At 46.7% G+C, this 20172-nt stretch overlaps 1 protein-coding gene across 1 annotated transcript; it reads right to left on the reverse strand.

The window, feature by feature from the left end:
- Nucleotides 1-760: 760 nt before the first annotated feature.
- On the reverse strand, nt 761-19806 carry WIPI2 (WD repeat domain, phosphoinositide interacting 2). Its single transcript, XM_058157566.1, has 12 exons — nt 19540-19806; nt 12933-13015; nt 9705-9874; nt 9377-9473; nt 8736-8833; nt 8490-8582; nt 8247-8317; nt 7176-7283; nt 6653-6817; nt 5819-5926; nt 5003-5136; nt 761-3251 (listed from the first exon to the last, which is right to left on the reverse strand). Exons 1-12 carry the CDS (start codon nt 19611-19613, stop codon nt 3139-3141), a joined length of 1314 nt encoding a protein of 437 aa, XP_058013549.1. The 5' UTR covers nt 19614-19806; the 3' UTR covers nt 761-3138.
- Between the last annotated feature and the right edge of the window lie 366 nt (nt 19807-20172).

The following is a 20172-nucleotide window of genomic DNA, read 5'->3' on the forward strand; positions in this document are numbered from 1 at the left end:
CCCAGACGCACAAAAGGGGTTGCCCCAAAGAAGAGGGAGTCAAGCTATTCTCCAAAGCACCTGAAGGCAGGACAAGAAGCAATGGGTGGAAACTAATCAAGGAGAGAAGCAACCTAGAACTAAGGAGAAATTTCCTGACAGTTAGAACAATTAATCAGTGGAACAACTTGCCTCCAGAAGTTGTGAATGCTCCAACACTGGAAATTTTTAAGAAAATGTTGGATAACCATCTGACTGAGATGGTGTAGGGTTTCCTGCCTGGGCAGGGGGTTGGACTAGAAGGCCTCCAAGGTCCCTTCCAACTCTGTTGCAATAATAATAATAATAATAATAATAATAATAATAATAATAATAATAATAATAATAATAATAATAATAATAATAATAATTATTATTATTATTATTATTATTATTAAACCCAGAAGATGGTGAACATCTAGTGGCCACGTAGTGAATTACTTAAGTTTTCCATTCCGGGAAAGCTTGGCCTATTCGGGATTCTTTCCTGAGAAATTCCTGGTGCACTTTTAAGGATCTTGTTTTGATCCAACTCAACAATAACAAAAGAACCAAAAACCAACTAACCAACCAAAAACCCTGAATTGAGATAATAGCAGGAGAAATGGGGGGGAAAGTTTTTTTTTTCCTTCTTGCAAAGACACAGTCTCCCCTCCCTCCCCCGTTTTTTTTTTCCCCTACATTTCTTTCCGCCAAACATTTTCATTTATTTTGGTTCCCAGAAGAGAAAGCCACAATAGAGGAAGACCTAGTGGTAATTTAATCAAAAGGAGGGAAAGGGGGGAAGGGAACTCCAAGAGGGCTAAAGTTCTATGAAAAAAAAAAAAACATTCACACCCTAAAAAAGTCCCCCCCCCCCTTCACATCATTTTTCTTGTTGGCGCACGGAAACAAATCTCAAAGGTTCGAAACAAAAAACAAAAAAATGGAACAAGGCACATTACAGCTCAGTAATGAAAAGGCAGTTTTTTTTTTTTCCTCCGATTTTGGTCACACTTTCATCCAAGTCCTGGCAGTCGCAAACAAACTTGGGTTGTTGTTTTTTCCCCCCCATGACACGACAACCTTTGCGCAAGCTGTTGGAAGTGAGAAATGACACAACAGGTTAGGCCATGTAACACCTTCGAGAGGAGGAAGAGCTGCAACCAAGGAGACAAAAAATAAAATAAAATAGGATACAGGAACATGATTCCGTTTTAAACCTTGAACAACAACTTAAGGGGGACACGAGGACCTTAACGGACGTGCTAAAAATGAGTTCTTTCTTTGAAGACATCCTTCAGATGTCACCCCAAAGTTCAGGCTTCATCCTTTTAACCTCCTAAAGCTAACTGTTAGTAGCAGTTGCGATGGAGGGGAGTTAAAAGCACAGCACGACAATATGCCAAATATTAAGGATATAAACCTTCCGACAAGAGGAGGGAAGAAAGAGATTACGGTCGACATCCACAGGAGCTGCAAAAAGGAGAAACAAAATAAATAAGGGGTTTTTGTCCAGCAGCAGCAAACAAACCCGGAATAGATCTAGGGAGTTGAACGGTTTTCTCAAAAGAGTTTTTAAGAAAGCTACAGACAGGGAAAGGATTTCAAGTGAGGCGAGTAGATTTTATACAGCTCGGATAAAACTAACCGCAAGAAGGAACATACTTTCTGGTTAAGAACTTAACACTTGTTAAAGTCAACATGCTAGCCAGGGTTATGACAATCGTATGAAGCCTGGGGTTTGGGGTGTGTGTGTGGATTTTGGCGTAACAAACCATGATGCTGGTAACAAGCATAGCCGGTTTCCTTCACTCTTCAAGCAAGCAAATAAAGGAGGACAGATTTGACATGTCAAGACCAAGCATGTAGCCAAAGAACGCAGAAGCCGGCTTGAACCGGGATCCCAGGGAACAGGGCTGGGAAGAGATTTAGATTCAAAAATGGAAAAAGGGATCGAGAAGAGATTGCCACATCCCAGCAATTCCTGGAGTTCCACATAGAGATCCCAAAACATTTAAGGGATTTAAGGGATTGCCAATGTGTGCACCCCTCCAGATGTTCCAATTCATCTCTTGCCCTCAAAATTCAGATCTCTCCACTGCCTGGTTGTTTGCCATCAATATGCAAGCTTCTGTGGTCTGCCGAGCCAGGATTCCTGGCTTCACACAGCTTCTAAAGATGGCTCCGAGAGACAGATAAAGCCTTTCTCTTCCCTTCTCTCTCTCTCTCTCTCCTTGGCTGACCAAAACCTTGTATTTACAGTGGAAGATGCTTGGAAAACAAGGCCCACGTTGGAAGAGACAAATCCCACAATCCCACAGAAGAAGTAGAATCAGGAAAAGTTTTAATTACCAAAATGGTCTGAAAAGCCAGGGAGAAAGCAAAAAATAATAATAATGATACAAACCAGAGAAAAGAGGAAATGGATCATGAAGACAGAGGAAAGGGGTGGGGGAGAGATTCAGAGGAGGGGGCGGGGAAACGCTTGATCTTTAGTAAAAGTAGTGTCTCAAATTCTCCAGGCACGCACGCCTCTTAAGCCGTGCGCAAAAAAAGCCACTCGGATTTTCTTTTTTTTAAAAAAAAAATTATTATTTTCTTTGTCCAGGCAGAAGAAGCAGCTAAAGCATCTTGAGCTCATCCTCGCCGCTCTTCCTTCCCCTCGCCAATGCCCAGTGTGAAGTTCGCAAACTTGTTTTCTTTTAAGAAATTAAAAAAACAAAAAACACAAGTTATAAAATGAATCGGCTCGCCTATTTTCACTTGGCACAAGGAGGCATGCAAAGCTCAAAGGTGCTGAATAAATAGCAGGGTTTGGTTTTCTTTTTTGTTTGTTTGGCAACAACGGAAAAATATACGGGTTATTTCCTGACGGCTACCAAAAAAGAAAGAAAAAAAAAAGCGAAGTGAAATCTAGGTGTGCATTTCCACCTCTGGGGGTATAGAACCGGCAGTAGAAGCTAGGATGGTGTGTGTGTGTATGTAGGTTTTGCTTTGATTTCAGAGGGAAGTCTGTCTTCCTTCGAGGATCACACACGCTTGGCTCAGGCCGAAGTCCGTAGCAGCGTCGACACGAGTCCTCCGGAAGTGTCAGGCTGGCGTTCTCAGCTTGGGGGAGTGCAATTCACAGGTTGAAGTTCAATCAGTCCGAAGGATCATGGGAGGATGTTCGCTGTCTTCGTCTAGTCGCAGAGCGCTGATGTCGTCCTCCAGGCAAACGCCACCAACGGCCCCGAGATCTTCGTTGTAGACTGAAGAGAGACGAAAAAGAAGACACCGTTCAGAAGTAAAATGGGTCCTTCTCGGTTGTCCGTGGAGGTTCTCCGTCATCTGGATCACGGTTGTGGTCCTGAAGGGGACTTTTCCAAAAGTCAACTGGACATTCTTGATTTTTTTCCCCCCTTTTTCCACTTTGAAAATGTTTTCGCTTCTCAACCAAGAAGCTTCTTCAAAACTAGGATGAGAAGAAGTGAAGTTTTTGGATGAAGGAGAACTGAAGAAGCTTCTTAGATGGGAAGCGGGACGTTTTCAAGGAAAAACAAACAAAGAAACAAGAAAGACCAGTTGCCTTTTGGAAGAGCAGTTATGGGTCCCTTCTTGTTCAACTCTAGAAGGATTCATGACCCAAGATCCCTTGAGTTCCTAGGGAAGCATTTGTTGTGGCCCGCCAGCAGCCAGCAGATTCGGACAGTGAGGAGGTTGGGGAGGAACCTGGGCCAGTCCTGGAGTCTGGGAAAGGCTCTGATGAGGGCTCTGCATCAGAGGCAGAAGTGGGGCCAGGGCCATCTGACACGTATCAGCTGCCTTCGGAGTCAGACATCAGTGAGGCAGAAGAACAGCTGGATACTGTTCCCAGTGTGCGCATGCACAGAGCTGCCAGGAGAAGGGAACAGCTAAGGAACAAGGGTCGACTCAGGAGTAAAGCTACAAGTGGACGGTGAATGGCCCCTCCCATAGGGAATAAAGAGGAACGAAAGGAGAGTGGAGTTTGCAGGAGATAATTAGTTCACCTAACTGGTTTGTGACTCTCTGAGACTCCTTGCCAAGTTTTGAAGATATCGGCCTGGCAGCTCTCCAAGCCAGATAAGGCCTGTGACTGTAAATTCTCCTTTGAAAGACTTTGCTGGATGTGAATGAGAGGAATTCACAGTAGCTTAATAAAAAGGGGTTTCTGTTGGGACCGGGATTCTGCTTCGTGCTTTTTGGGGAAGCCTAGGTCAGAATAGCATTCTGCAGCCCTCCTTCAATCATTGTTGGAAGTCCTACCCCCTTGGCTGTGACTCTCTGGAGAAGGACAGCAGATCAAAAGGACAAGTATCAGACCTGAAGCTGACCTGACCAAGGCCATTTTGAGGCTTCAGTGTTGCCACACTGGAGCTGAGGGCTAGGGAGGGGGGGAATAGAGATAGCTGCGGTTTGTAGCCAAAACAAAGTACTTTCTCCTGGTACCAAGGACATTCCCACGGGTGGTAGGAGAGGGGAGGAGTGAAGTTACCAAGAAACCGGACGGCACCTTGATTGGACCATGTGACTGATTGGGGAAGTGAGAAAACATTTACTTTTAATTAAGTGAAAACCGCAGGAACCTTCAGAGTCGGTTTTTACACCAGCCTGTGCCAATACGATATATCCAATAAAACTGTTCTTTGAGGAATTTACCTGAGGGTTTTTTGTTTTTTTTTGCTATGACTGTATTACTGGGAACCCTGACAATAAGGCTCTTCCACCAAAGAGCAGGAGAGAGACCATCTCTTAAGTCACCAACCATGACCATCAACCTAGAAACGGACAAGTGGTAGAAAGACGACCAACCGAGTTCTGTTGCCTATTGTTGTTGCCAAGGCAATGGTGACGCAATCAATGCTTCCCTGTTAGTGTTGACTGAGAAGGTGACAACCACAAGACGGGCCTTTGAGCCAAGTCAAATGGATGGCATTCTCCCCGACGGGGATCCCTGCAAACTTCTCGGTCTACAAGTGGAAGGTTCCTGCGTGGTTCTTACCATGTCTTGTGGGTGAAGAAGGCATATAAGCAGCACCTCTGGTCACAGCGGCACTGTAGGTCTGTGCTACCAATGGTCTGTCGTGAGAGGCAGATTCTAGAATTTCATTGGCTGGCTCCATGCTGCCATCCAACCTAGGGAAACAGACAAGGGTACCTCAACCCGGCGTGCCCTGATGGCCTCCACAGCACAGCCGGACGTTCGGCAGGAAAATTCAGCGATACCGGCAGGAAACCAGCTTTATGAGTCGTGGTGGCGCAGTGGTTAGAGTGCAGCACTGTGACTTCTGCTGCCTGCCAGCTGCCTGCAATTTGGCAAGTTCGAATCTCACCGGACTCAAGGTTGACTCAGCCTTCCATCCTTCCAAGGTGGGTAAAAGGAGGACCCAGATTGTTTGGGAGCCAAAATGCTGATTCTGTAAACCGCTTAGAGGGCTGCAAAGCACTCTAAGCGATAGCACTGTGGAATATAAGTGCTATGGCTATTTATTTCAGGTCCAAAAGACTCCTCCAACAGAGTCTAGTTTTAATCATTTTTGGCACACCGGTGGTCCTTGATTAACGACTGTAACCGAGGCCAGAATTACAGGCATTAAATCGTGCTGGTCATCGAAGGGTCATCATGTAACTGATTCGATTTTATGAGGGTTTTTCCCCCCACAGTAATTACATTACTTGTTGTAATTGTCAAGGAATTTCTCCTTAATGGTCTCTTTGGGTGTCCCCACTAAGCCACCACATCCCATGGGTTTAGGACCAGCCCTCAAAAGAAGAATTTTGTGCAAAGGGGGAAGAGACAGCGAGGGAGGGGACTCACTTGTGCTGTTTCATCAGTGTGCATTCACCCCCTTCCTGAGGGTCCAAATTGTACATGTAGAGATACCCATCGGCAGCTGCTACTAACAGTCGGGGAATTTTCTGAATTCTAGAAGGAAACAAAAGATTTTGTTCAGCTAAGTGCTTAGTCAGCTAAGCACTGATGAGGTTACCTAGGTTGGTCGTGAAACGTCTTGCCACCAATATTAGCAATGCCAGAATAATAATAATAATAATAATAATAATAATAATAATAATAATAATAATAATAATAATAATAATAATGATTATTATTTAATTTTTATACCGCCCTTCTCCCGAATGACTCAGGGCGGTGAACAGGCAGATAAAATAATACAATATATTACAATAAAAACACTATTTAAAAAACTTATTCAATATTGCCTAAATTTAAAATACAATACAAAATATAAAATAAACCCCAGTAAAATCCATGTTTAAAAACCCTATTTAAGCCAGTCCTGCTCGGAAGAATAGATATGTCTTCAGCTCGCGGCGAAAGGTCCGGAGGTCAGGAAGTTGTCGAAGTCCTGGGGGAAGCTCATTCCAGAGGGTAGGTGCCCCCACCGAGAAGGCTCTCTCCCTGGGGGTCGCCAGCCTACACTGTTTGGCTGACGGCACCCTGAGAAGACAGTGGGTTTTGAGGTTTGTGGAGAGGAAGAGGAGGAGAAGAAGAAGAGGAGGAGGAGTCTCAAGGCTGTATGACTATGACCAACACCAACACTGCCCAGTTGTGAACCTGGAATCCCCTGAGGGGCTCCATCAGCCTCCATCTCCACTTCAGAAAAAGCTCTCATGCCGTGCCGCTACTCACGTGGCCAAGGCGCAGATGTTTCTGTGCCCGCAGAAGGGGAGCCGGACTGTCGCAAAGGCTCGGCCTTGGTTGAACATTTCGGTCACCTGGGCAGGCAGGTAGTTTGGGAAAGTCCGAATGGTCTCCACAAAGTACCCCGTCCAGGTTGTGGGTTCCTCCTGAGGTCTAGGACGGAGGGAAGGAAGGAGGAGGGAAGAGAGAAGATCTTCAAAACTGTCGCCTTAAAAACGTGACTGTCCATCCAAGGAGTTGGGGGTGGGTCTTCTTTTCAAAGAAGTGTTTTTTTGTGGGTTTTTTTTTGGGACAGATGACAGGAAGTAGCCATCTCTTGTGCCACTGCAGAAAATCTGATCCACAAAATTGCAGGCAGAGGTAGGACAGGACACAATCCCCCTCCCCTCTATCCCCTCCCCAACTTTTCTTTCTCTTGTAAGGGGGTCCGGCTGATGAGGCCGGTCAGCCCCCTTCCCTTCGGTCGTTTAAGCCCATTCAGGGATCGCCCTGCCACCCTCCCAAAACTTACTTCTCTTTCACAGTCTCCAGTTTGAAAATGTGTACTGTCTCTGTGTTGCTGGAAGCCGACAGGAACATGCCGTCCATGCTGAAGGCCAACGAAGAGATGCTGACGCACCTGGAGGAAGGACGCGAAGAGACGGTGGGTCAACCAGGGTGAAGAGGGAGGGAGGAAGGAAGGAAGGGAGAGGGAGATGAAAGGAGGGAGGGAAGGAGAATAGGAAGGAAGGAAGGAAGGAAGGAAGGAAGAAAGGAAGATGGGTAGTTGGGTGGGTGAATGAGAGGGAGGGAGGGAGGGAGGAAGGAAGGAGAGAATAGGAGGGGGAGGTCAAAGGAGGGAGGGGGAGAAGGAAGAAAGGAATAGGAGGGAGGGAGGGAGAGAAGAGGGAAGGAAGGAGAGAATAGGAGGGAGGGAGGGAGGAGAATAGGAGGGAGGGAAGGAAGTACAGAATAGGACAGGGAGGGAGGAAAAGAAGGAAGGAGAGAATAGGAAGGAAGGAAGGAAAGAAGGAGAGAATAGGAGGGAGGAAAGAAAGGAAGGAGAGAATAGGAGGGATGGAGGGAAGGAAGGAAGGAGAGAATAGGAGGGGGAGATGAAAGGAGGAGGAGAAGGAGGGGGGAAGGAAGGAGAATAAGAGGGATGGCGGGAAGGAAGGAAGGAAGGAAGGAAGGAGAGAATAGGAGGGAGGGAGGGAGGGAGGGAGGGAGAATAGGAGGGAGGGAAGGAAGGAAGTACAGAATAGGACAGGGAGGGAAGGAGAGAATAGGAGGGAGGGAGGAAAAGAAGGAAGGAGAGAATAGGAAGAAGGAGAGAATAGGAGGGAGGGAAGGAAGGAAGGAGAGAATAGGAGGGGGAGATGAAAGGAGGGGGAGAAGGAGGGGGAAGGAAGGAGAATAGGAGGGATGGCGGGAAGGAAGGAAGGAAGGAAGGAGAGAATAGGAGGGGGAGGTGAAAGGAGGGGGAGAAGGAAGGGGGAAGGAAGGAAGGAAGGGACTGCTCGCGTTGTTGAAACATTCAGAGACAGAAGACTTCAGGCAGCCTTAAATCTCCCCCAATCTTCAGTTGCAATCACACAATCACCTCTTCATGCCCCTTCGGAATTCAAAGAGCTTCTGCCCCTCTGGAATGGAAAATACCCGGATCACGGTGCCCTGCGGGAGAAAGAAGAACCGCCTCTTTTGAAGCCATCAAAGCCATCCTTCTCCAAAGGGACATTTTGCTTTCTCTGCCTGTCACTTGAGAACCTCTCGGGATCCACAAGTTTCCTCCCCCTCCCCCCCCTTTTTTTATTTACTTTTCCCAGAGAAGGGATTGGAAACGCACCTTCTCCGAGGCGGTGGCAAGTTTTGTACCGCTTGCGTCGAAAGCCAGGGCAGCCAGAGGACTATCGTGCGCGGGGATCATGTTGGTAGCCCTCTGCGGAGAAGCCCGGGAATGCAACAAAAAACCTTAGTGCAGAATGGCGGTTCCTGCCTTCCCTCCCACCCACCCACTCAGCCGGTTGGCCACCCGCAAATAACCCCCCACTTTTCGGAGTTCAGAGCCTGGCGGAAACCTGAAGGATCTTACCAGGTTGATGGTGTCGAAAACCTGGACTTCGCCAATGGTCGCACTCCCTGGATAGGCCAGGTAACAGTTATCATTGTTGATGGACAGGGAACACAATCCTGAGAAAAAAACAGGAAACGGCGCGATTGGAGAACTCTCCTTTCCAAAAAATGTCATGGAAGAATCAAGATTAATTATGACGATAATAATATCCACCTTTAGTGGACTTTGGCTGGCCAGGCCTGAATGATGGGTGTTTTTTTGTGTGTGTGGGGGAATCAGTATGGTTGAAGCCCTCTTTATATTAATCTGTAAGATAGATAGATAGATAGATAAATAAATAGATAGACAGACAGACAAATTATATAGATAGATAGATAGACAGACAGACAGACAGCCACATAGATGATAGATAGATGATAGAGACAGATGATAGATAGATAGATGATAGATAGACAGACAGACAAATGATATAGATAGAGAGATAAATAATAATAAATAAACTGCAACTTCCATATGTGGTCCTGGTCTTTTGTGCCTGACACTAACATCCCCTGGAGTAACAAGCAAACCTTACTCTTTTGGATGGAACCAGCTAAAACGGGGAGCGGAAAGGTATCAGCGTCAGAGGAGGATCAAAGGAGAGTAAGGAGCATCTTTACCAGCAGGATTGGGGGGCGTCTCCCTGATGGTGTGCAGCACCTTCATATCCCGTATGTTATGTATGTACAGAGACTCTTCCAGGCAGACAATTAATCTCTAGGTGAGGGAAATAAAAGAAGAAGAAGAGAGAGAAACAGAATGCAATAGCAATAGCACTTATACAGGTAGTCTTTGAATTACGACCACAATTAAACCCAAAATATAGGTTGCTAAGTGAGAAATATGTTAAGGATCGAACCACTGGCGATCGGCAGAGTTAGCTTGCAATACTGCATTCTCGCCACCATCGGCGGCGGCGGCAGCTCACCTAAGCGGTACCCCACTCACCTGTCTGTTCAGTTTGACGGCCAGGATCGTGTTGGAGTAGCTGTAGTTGCAGATCTCCGTCCCTTTCTTGAAGTGGCAGACTTTCAGCTTGCGAGGCGCCCGGAGGCTCACGATGGCTACCAGGCTGCTGGAAAAGAGCCGCTCCACGATGCAAACGTCTTCGGTGTCATCTGCGGGAGCAACCGTGGGAAGGGAACGGGGGTGGCACGAAACAAAGAAAGAACAACCGACTGGGTTAACTGCAAGTGCAGGAGAGGAAAGAGCTCACGAGACTCAGCTCCCCCCCCCCCAAGAAACTGTATTACCGTGTTTGCCCGAAAATAAGATCTACTCAGAAAGTAAGTCCTAGCTTGATTTTTACACATGCACCCAATATAAGCCCTAATTAAGACCCCTACCCAATCCAGGGTGCACAGGTAAAAATTAAGCTAGGATGGGGATGGATGGGGTGGAGCTCCCTACTACTTGCCGTATTTTTCAGTGTGTAAGATGCACCTTTTTCCCACCTAAAAGGGGGTGAAAATTTGGGTGCGTCTTATATACCGAATGTAGCCCGGCCCATCACTGGCCCCACCCTTTGGCCTCTGCCTCCCAGCAATTTACCTCCTTGCAGCAAGCAGCAAACAGCCTGTTTCGGTTTTAGCTTCAGCACAGCCTGATTAACACAAGCAGCCGACTCTCAGCTGTTCCAGGCTGCAGGGATTGCCATGGCCTATTGCTGCGCGGCTTCTGCTGCTTGCTGTAGGAGGTAAATTGCTGGGAGGCAATTTTTTTTTTCTTGTGCTAATCAAGCTATGCTGAAAACGAAAATGAAAGTAAAGCAGGCTTTTTGCTGCAACAAGGCAAAATTGCTTGGAGGCAGAGGCAGATTTTTTCCCCTTGTTTTTGGGGTTCAAAAAAATACAAGACAGGGTCTTATTTTCAGGGAAAGACGATAGCAGTACGCAGATTATTTAAAAACAAGGGCAGAGGTGCATGGGTCTAAGAGACGGACCATTTCCAACTGAACTAGAACATGGAGGCAGTCAATTAAACTACTGCCAGCCAGAGACCGTCTCTCTCTCTCTCTCTCTCTCTCTCTCTCTCTCTCTCTCTCTCTCTCGGATCAATAGGTTGCCATTTCCAAGCACAGCTGCCTATAAATAGCCTGCCATATTTCAGCGAGAAGTGAGAAGCTGTTAAGTGGGTAAGGCGAAAGAACAAGAGGGGTAAAAGCCCTTCACTTGCTGGAGCTTTGAGAGCTGTAAATAAAAAGCAGCTAAAAATTGGTGCCGCTAAAGACATGCTAGTGAGACTTCCTGGGATGGAGCTATTAATATAAATCGTAATGTTTCAAATGGCATTGCAGTCGGTGTTGGCCAACTAGGAAAAAGGCCAGGAAGTTAATGACTTTAGGGGTTTTGATTCATGAGTCTTTTGGACATCCGTCTGCTCTCTGAGTGAGTCAGAGAAATCCAAGAAGTCTGAGACAAAGTGGGGGCTTCACACGAGTACTACATGCAGGATCCAATCTGGTTTAGTCGCCGGGAACTTCTCTCTAGCAGTGTGTGTGCTTTGGGCTATTCTATGTGTTGTATTTATATGGTGCCCGTTGTGCAGGGGTGTCAAACTCAAGGCCCGGGGGTCGGATCCGGCCTGCGGGGTGCTTAGATCTGGCCCGCGGGGCCGCCCTGGAAACAGCCAAGGACCGGCCCGCGGTGCCTCTGACAGCAAAAACGGAGGCCCTCCCGAACTCCTTTTTCACTGGCAAAAGGTTGCAGGAGGCCGTCGCAGCCAAAAATGGAGCTCGGGACCACAGGTGCCCCCAACACAGGTGCCCCCAACACAAATGATGTCAACCTGGCCATGCCCACTTTTGTCACGCCCCCACGAAGTCAAACACAACCCTGATGCGGCCCTCAGTGAAATCCAAGTTTGACACCCCTTCTGTTGTGTGGGGCTTTTTAGTTGTTGATTGGGGTGTTGACGGCTGGCTAGTAAGTTGTTGGCTGTTGACATACATTCAAAGTTTGCAGCTATGAAGATTGTTGGACGAGCAGGCACAAAAACAGCCAGGGAAGCACAAGCAAATGACAGCCAATCACAGATTGGGGTGTGGATGGCTGCCTATTAAGTCACTGGCTGTTGTTTTCTTGTGCTGCCCAGCCTTCGCCTAAGTATTTGCTAAGCTGGGGGTAAATCAGGACTCCTGTTATTATTATTATTATTATATTTGTATACCGCCCATCTCCCGAAGGACTCAGGGCGGTTCACAGACGACGAGGGGCCCAGTTTCCCAGGCTTCAATCACTTCCCTGGCTGTTTTTGTGCCTGCTCACCCAACAATCTTAGTAGCTGCAAAATTGAATGTAACATATTTTTCGGAGGATAAGACGCACCTTTCCCCCTCTCCAAAAAAGAGGGTGAAAATCTGGGTGCGTCTTATACTCCGAATATAGCCCCACCCAGCTTCTCAAACGGAGGTTTCAGAGGCTGAAAAAAACATCAGAAACGGAGTTTCAGAAAAAAAAAGCCCCAAACGGAGCTTCAGAGGCTTTTTTTCTGAAGTTCTGTTTCGGAGGCTTTCAGAGGCAGAAAAAAGTTTTTTCTGAAACTGAGTTTCAGAGGCAGAAAAAAAAGCAAAAAAAAAAAAAGAAAAGCAAGGCACAGAGCTCACAACCAAGGAACTTGTTGCTAAAATTCACCTCTAGGAACAGCTGATTGGGGGTATTCCGGGAGGCCGTTCCACCTGCCAATCAGCTTTTTTCTTATTTTCCTCCCCAAAAATTAGGGTGCGTCTTATACTCCTAAAAATGTGGTATGTCAACAGCCAGTGACTTAATAGCCAGCCATCAACACGCCAATCAAACACTAAAAAGCCGCATACAACAGGCACCATATAACTACCGCACACAGAATAGCCCAATGCACACATTTTGGAGAGAGAGAAATTTCCCGAGGATGGGCTCCAGGTCAGTCCAAAAAACTAAACTAGTCTTCTTTCACAGAAGGCTCCCTCATATCGGAAATCAGAATGCTCCCATTATAGAGGTAGCCCTCGACTTACAACCATTCATTTAGTGGCCGTTCACTGGGCAGCAACACTGGAAAAAAAAAGAGGCTTGCAACTAAGAACTGAAGTCCGTACGTCCTCACGTTGAGGAGGCTGAGAAATCCTGCCTTGGTCTGCGGCCGTAATTTAGGAAAAGTGAGACCGAGAAAGAGGAAAGGACCCCCCAAAACACTTACTGCACTCGTAGATCTGCTCCAGTTTATCCACAGATGAGAGAGAGAAGAATTTGTACCCCAACACGCTGCCCACAGCCAAGGACCTGAAAAATAAACAAGAGGTCAAACAAGGATCCTGATTTTACGTGATCATGTTGACCCAAGAGCCCACATTCATAGCAACTCTTCTGAGACCTTCAAATGCCGGACATCTGTAAAATCCAATGATCAGCCTTTACGTTTCTTGCATAGCCCACCAAAAAACGGACACAGATCAATAAACTCAGCCTGTTGAAAGCAGGGACAACTCAAAACAGAACCGCAGGACTTATGACTCGCTGCTTAGTGACTGCTGACGGACCTACCTTGGGAGCTACTTAGGACCTGGATTTGAAATTAAGACGGTCAGCCTCCCACCCCATCCCCTTGCAGTCACGGGACCAAACTCCAGGACAAAGCTACATGTATAACCATTTGCAGTGTCCCGCGGTTGCGTGACCATGCTTTCCCGAAAACTAGCCCTTATTGGGTTTTTCGGCAAACCTGCAACCATCGTGAATAATTAGTTCACTTAATGACTGCGGAGATTTACTTAATGGCCACTGCAAAAACAAGGTCATGAAAACAGGGCCATGAGGAACTCGTTTTACGACCGTCGCTGCTTACAAGTGTGATAGGCAGGCTCCGTTATGGCCATAAGTCAAAGTCTAGCCACAGTGTATTGTATTTCTATTGGGTTGATCACGGTAAAATTTGTTGGCGCCGAGTTAAGTAATGTTTTGTCTACAGTCCTGTCTCCCAAGCAAAATTCTTCTGTTGAGAAGGCTGGGAAAGGAGAGAGAGAGAGAGAGAATATTCTCTTTCAGTTTATTGCTAAGGCTGATTATATCCCCAAAAGAGAAATAGCTATTGATTATAAAAACTAATTTGTATCTCAGCACGGGCACGAATCGCACGACAATTCATTTTCTTTTCGAAAGTACAACTTGGACAGAAAACGAAAACGGTTCTCTATAATGTGCCCCAAAGGGAAAGTCAGTATTTTTAATCTAGTGGTTTCGAGATTATTTATAGAGTTGATTCTACCCATTATTTATAAGTCACTATCAATTTTAACGGACTCTAAAGCAAGCAGAACTCACAGTGTGTTCTCACTTGCTAATGATTTAAGGGGGGAAAAAGAAGGGGAGAGCAAAATGCATTAATGATAATCCTGTCATCTGGCAATACGAAATATTCAGCAGAATGGTATATTGTTTTATTGCCCTCCAAGGGGAGGGGAAATGCAATTCAAACAGAGTCAAGACTGCCTTTTGGAGTATGTTGGAAGTCACGAAACAGAGCCAAGAGTTTTGGTCGGATTCTTTTTTTAATAAGACGATCCAATGGATCTCATAATAAGTGAAGTGAGAAGGGAGTGGGAAATTAAGCAACATTTGGAATTTGTTACCATGAAATGGGATGCGGGCCACCAGACTTGCTGGCTTCAAACAAGGGTCGAGAGCATTGATGGAAATCCTGGAAAGCCGATGGTTATTAGCCTTGATGTTGGTGGGTCTGCCTCTGAAGACCATCTTGCTGGTAGATTCACCGGTTTTGACAGAAGAGAATATCTGTAGCTCTGGATTGAACTGGGGAGTCCTGGGTGCTCTCTGAGCTTGGAGGTTTTCTTGCGGATGTTTCCTTCCTTCCTTCCTTCCTTCCTTCCTTCCTTCCTTCCTTCCTTCCTTCCTTCCTTCCTTCCCTCCTTCCTTCCCCTTGCTGCTCTCTGAACTTTCATAAACCAACTAGCTAATATCATTAGTGATCCTTCCTTCCTTTTCTTCTCCTTCCCATCTCTCCTTCCTTCCTTCCCCTTCCCATCTCCTTCCTTCCCTCCCACCTTCCACTATCTTATTAGAGGCTGAGACATCCTGGCTAGCGCAGAGCCCTCTGCCTGGACTCCACCACCCAAAAAGGGCCTAGGACCACCGAAGACAATAAGTAGGGGGCCAACCTCCCTTCCATCGGCAATAAAGGTTTGAAATCTTGAAATCCCCCTCCCCTTTTGCTTCTATTGTGTAGAAGCAACAACTCCTTCAATCAAAAGACACAAAGACACGCACAGACCACAAACAAAGTTAGTCAAAGAAAAATGCCACCAGAGGTCAATTAGCAACTGCTGAGAGAGATGAACATAAATAATTAAGCCTTTGCTTGTCAGGACAGTGAAATGTTGGCGTTGACTGTCCTTTCCAGTCAAGAGGCTCGCTCGCCCTTCCAGGGTATCCCCTTCTCTGTCCCTACCAAAAAACTTTTGCTGAAACGGCTCTCAAAGTTTTCAAGGCCAGCTCCGCGTGCCGATTTTTCAAAATGCAGCTCTCTAAATAGCACGTACAGGTAGTCCTCCACTTATAACGGCACCGGAAAAAAGTGACTTAGGACCGTTTTCCACACTTAATGACCGTTGCAGCCTCCCTGCAGCGGTCACGTGATCAAAATCCAGAGGCTTGGCAACTGGCATGTACTTACGACGGTTGCAGTGTCCTTGGGTCACGCGGTCGATCCCTTTTGCGACCTTCTGGCTGGCAAAGTCAACGGGGAAGCCGGATTCACTTAACAACCCTAATTCACTCATTTAACAAGTGCAGAGATTTGCTTAATGGCTTCCCCGTTGACTTTGCTCGTCGGAAGGTGGCAAAGGGGGATCACGTGACACCCCCCCCTCCGGTGACACCGCAACGGTCGTAAGTATGAACCAATGGCCAAGCTTCTGAATTCTGATCACACGACCAGCGGTGGATGCTAGAAAGGTTGTAAACTGTGAAAAACAAAGTCGTTTTTTTTCAGTGTGACTTTAAACGGTCCACTAAACCGGGGGTCTCCAACCTTAGCAACTTTAAGACTTGTGGACTTCAACTCCCAGAATTCTGGGAGTTGAAGTCCACAAGTCTTAAAGTTGCCGGTTGGAGACCCCTGCACTAAACTAACTCTTGTAAGTCAAGGACTACCTGTAGAAGCAACCAAACAACCTTCCTACTCTCAAAGTAGGGAAGGTCATTCCCAAATCTAATATTTTAATACCTAGCAAGCATTGCAACGCAAGCGAAGCTGGACGTGACATATTCCTTATCTGCCTGCAGCAACTGAAGCTGGAGTATCAAGTGGGTTGTAAGTCAGTTGTGCCCACACAAACCCAATGTAACAACCTGCCCCTCTAGCAGCAATTGGCCCTGAACTTTTGCAGGAGGCCTGAAATGAGCCACCGATGAGAAATGTTTCGTATCACCAAGCCTGTGAAGGAACGACCTGACAGAGATGCGACGGTTGGATACAGACTGTGTTCGCACACCACTTTCAAAGCAAAATGCGATTGGTCGGGCTCTGACTTCACGGGTTGGGTGACTCCCATGCACAATTATCTGAAAATGTGGTTCCTGACTTGGCATTGGGCACGAACCCGACAATATGGCTAAAACCAACGACCACTTAGACTGGTGAAGATCTAATGCAAATCCTTGCTTTTGTTATTCCATTCCATTCCATTCCATTCCATTCCATTGTTCCGTTCCGTTCCGTTCCGTCCCGTCCCGTCCCGTCCCGTCCCGTCCCGTCCCATCCCATCCCATGTTCTGTTCTGTTCTGTTCTGTTCTATTCTATTTTCTATTCTATCCCATCCCATCCCATCCCATCCCATCCCATCCCATCCCATCCCATGTTCTGTTCTGTTCTATTCTATTCTATTCTCTATCCCATCCCATCCCATCCCATCCCATCTTCTGTTCTGTTCTATTCTATTCTCTATTCTATCCCATCCCATCCCATCCCATCCCATCCTCTCTTCTCTTCTCTTTAAAATCTATTAATTTTCTCCTATTTTGATACCTCAGCAATCTAACCCATGCCTCTCCTTTTTTGCAAGAATTAAACCTACTTTGCATTCAAGAGATGAGGCCTCTGCAGCAATTCGGTTCTGTATCCTCCTGCCAACTCACAAATGTACACATACACACAAGGAACCACCGTTGGAGCTAACGGAACAAGCCCCACAAAAGGGGAGACGGGACCAGCCAAACCAGCTTAGGGTTTTCCCTCCCAAGCGACCCACACAGAAAACATCCGAGCTGGCCTTCCAATGCAGGTCCCGTGGTGTTTAGAGTGAGCATGGAAAGCTGTGCTCCCATTCAAGCAAAATGAACAGACAGTTGAGACAGTATAGTTACTTTCTCAACCGGTACGTTGTGAGAAAATTGTGTGAAAGCAGACTGTGACAAGATGGGGAAAAATTGGCTTCCCCCTCCTTCCTTGCTCCTCCATTTCAATATTCCTAACTTTGAATTTTTTTAAAAAAAATTACATTTGTTTTATAAGAAGGCAAAATCTTAGAGGAAAGAGTCAGCATTAATAATTAGCTAAGTTAGGAACTATCCCAAAGATATTTTTAAAAGGTAACTGGACTTTGTTTTTCCTTGAAATATTTTTGTTTCTCATCCAAGAAACTTCTGTTCAATAACTGAAGAAGCTTCTTGGATGAGAAGCGAAATGTTTTCAAGGAGAAAACCAAGAAAGTCCAGTTGCCTTTTGAAAAACATCTTTGGGACAACCATGACCGGGATGATTGAGAATCTCCATAGATGTTTAAATAAGTCAGGAATTTGGGGGGGGTTTCCCCCATTTTTGGTCATTACATGGGCCTTTTTAGCTGGACTTAAGAAACTTCGCTTTTTTATTACTGCAAAGACTGAGTGAGCTGTCAGAATGTGCTACCCTAAAGCAATATTTCATAATCTTGGCAATTGTTAAAAGCAGTGGACTTCAATTCCCAGAATGCCTGAGCCACTGCTGAGCACTTTGGGACAGTGTTTCCCAACCTTGGCAGCTTCACCATGAGTGGACTTCAACTCCCAGAATTCCCCAGCCAACAGGGTCCATATCCATAGTTCCAGGAAAGGAGAATTCCCTAAAATAGGGGCTACCACTGAGCAGGCCTGGCCACAGCTGAATGAAGAGCAAATCTAACCCCAAACTGCTTAGAATTTAAGAATAACTTTATTGTCATTTTAAACGTACACTAATCAGCATACATTAAAATGAAATTTCGTTGCATACAGCTCTCAAAGGGTCACCACCTCCAATATACACTACAGAAACATGACAAAATACAAAATTATGCACATACCCACATATATTATATGACACATAGAAACAACGCAGTCTAGTTCTGATGTACCATGGCGAGGAGAAAAAAGAAAAAGAAAAACTTTTCTTGGTTTTCAGATTCTCCTAAATCAACCCTGACTGTCCTTTGGAAGGGCAGATCCTGAAGCTCAATTCAACTTCATTGGTCACCAAATGAGAAGAGAGGACCCTTTGGAAAAGTCCCTGATGTTAGGAAAGATGGAAGGCAATAGGAGAAGGGAGAAGGCAGAGGATGAGATGGTTAGGTTGGGTCACTGACGCAACAAACATGATTTTGGACCAATTCCGGGATACTGTGGAGGATAAGGGAAGCCTGGTGCGCTATGATCCGAAAAGTCACGAAAAGTCAGACACGACTACAACAAAATCAAACCAGGGTAAACATTTTACATGCAATTTATCTGTCCGTGCAATTCTAAGCCACATACATCCCATGCTAGAGTTAAAAAGCAATAAAAGGAGGAGAAAATAGTAATACCCTACCACCCTAAATGACTACACCAGCGAAGGAAACAAGAACCAAAGGAATAAAAGTCCAATTTAGAATAGAACAGAATTCTTTATTGGCCAAGTGTGTTTAAACAGACAAGGAATTTGTTTCCGATGCGTAAGCTCTCAATGTACATACAACAATATAGATTTTTTTAGGGCATGGTTGCAGAACACGAGATGTTTTAAGAGATTTTCTCCATGGCAAAATGCACGTTTTCCCACACGTCACGAATCCAGCACTTTGATTTACTGTTGCAAGTGGTTCTTCACCGGAGTCACCAATCCTGCACCCCAATCTCCTTTTTTTAAATAGGTCCCACAAAGGTGGGGGGGGGGGAGAGAGAGGATATCAGGCCTGTCTCCCCAATGAGACAAATCCCCCCATCTTGGTTAACCTTCCATTCTTCTCCCCCCCCCACTCCTGCCTTTACAAAACCCACCCAATCAAATGAACCCCTACTTGGGACCACTGTCTCTTCCCCCCCCCCGGGAGTTTTTTTTTGGGGGGGGGGTTTCCTTTCCCACCTGGAGGCCTCTAAGAAGAAGGCTGAGCTGCCTTCCCCTTCCAGGATGGCTCAATGGGCTCCCCAGCCCAGGGAGAAGGGCTGGGCTAGATGGCCTTTGGGTGCCCCTTCTTCCCACCCACCCCACCCTTTTTCTGGAGTGGAAAATCCCAGCGGGGCATGGCTTAGGCTAGTCTTTTCACCTCCTTCCCCCCACCCCACACCAACACCCCAAGGCCCATAATCCACAACCAGCTGGGAGGGGGAGGGAAGTCCCAGAAGGGAGGATGGGAGGCAGGTGGAGGGGGGGGGAAATGGGCATCTTTGGCCACGCCCCCTCCTCTTCCTCCTCCCCCTCCCACCCGCTTTCGAATCTTGGCTCTTGCCTCCAGGCCCCCCCCGACGCCGCGGGCACGCGCGTGCGCGCTCCCTCTGGCCACGCCCCCTCCCTTACGTGTTGTCCTGGTTGAAGTTGGCGAAGAGCAGTTGGCCGGAGCCGGCCTCGCCGCTCTGGCTGGCTAAGTTCATGGCGGCCTCGTCGCTCGTCCTTCGCCGGGCGGGGGAGCGTAAGAAGGGCGGCGAGGCTCAGCCTCGGAGGCGCCCGGCCCGGCTCATCTTCTCCGACCGTCTCTTCATCTCCCTCACAGCGGCGCCTTGTTTACGCTCGGCTAGCGGCCGAAGCCTTTGCGCGCGTGCGCCATCCCGCCCCTCCTTTCCCAGCGGCCTCTTCGCCCTCGCGCAGGCGCGCTGGAGGAAGGACGGGAGGACCGCGGGGCGCCTGCGCGGTGGCTCTTTTGAGAGCCGCCGAACTGGGGGTTGGGGGAAGAGAGGCTTTTGTGCGCGCAGGCGCAGTTCTCCTTTCTGCGTGCAGATTATTATTTTTTTTGCAGAGCGAAAAAAAGATGGGGAAAGATAATTAAAGTGATAATTCGACCACGGATGCTTGTTAGGAGTGCTTAGTTTAGAAATGGCTAAATGATTTAAAAGCAGAGCCCACCAAATAAAAATAATAAAGCAAAGATCTGATTTATTTATTATTTATATTTATATTATTTATTTATTTACATATTATTATTTATTTACAATG

Source organism: Ahaetulla prasina, chromosome 14, assembly GCF_028640845.1.
Source record: "Ahaetulla prasina isolate Xishuangbanna chromosome 14, ASM2864084v1, whole genome shotgun sequence".
NCBI classification, from domain to species: domain Eukaryota; kingdom Metazoa; phylum Chordata; class Lepidosauria; order Squamata; family Colubridae; genus Ahaetulla; species Ahaetulla prasina.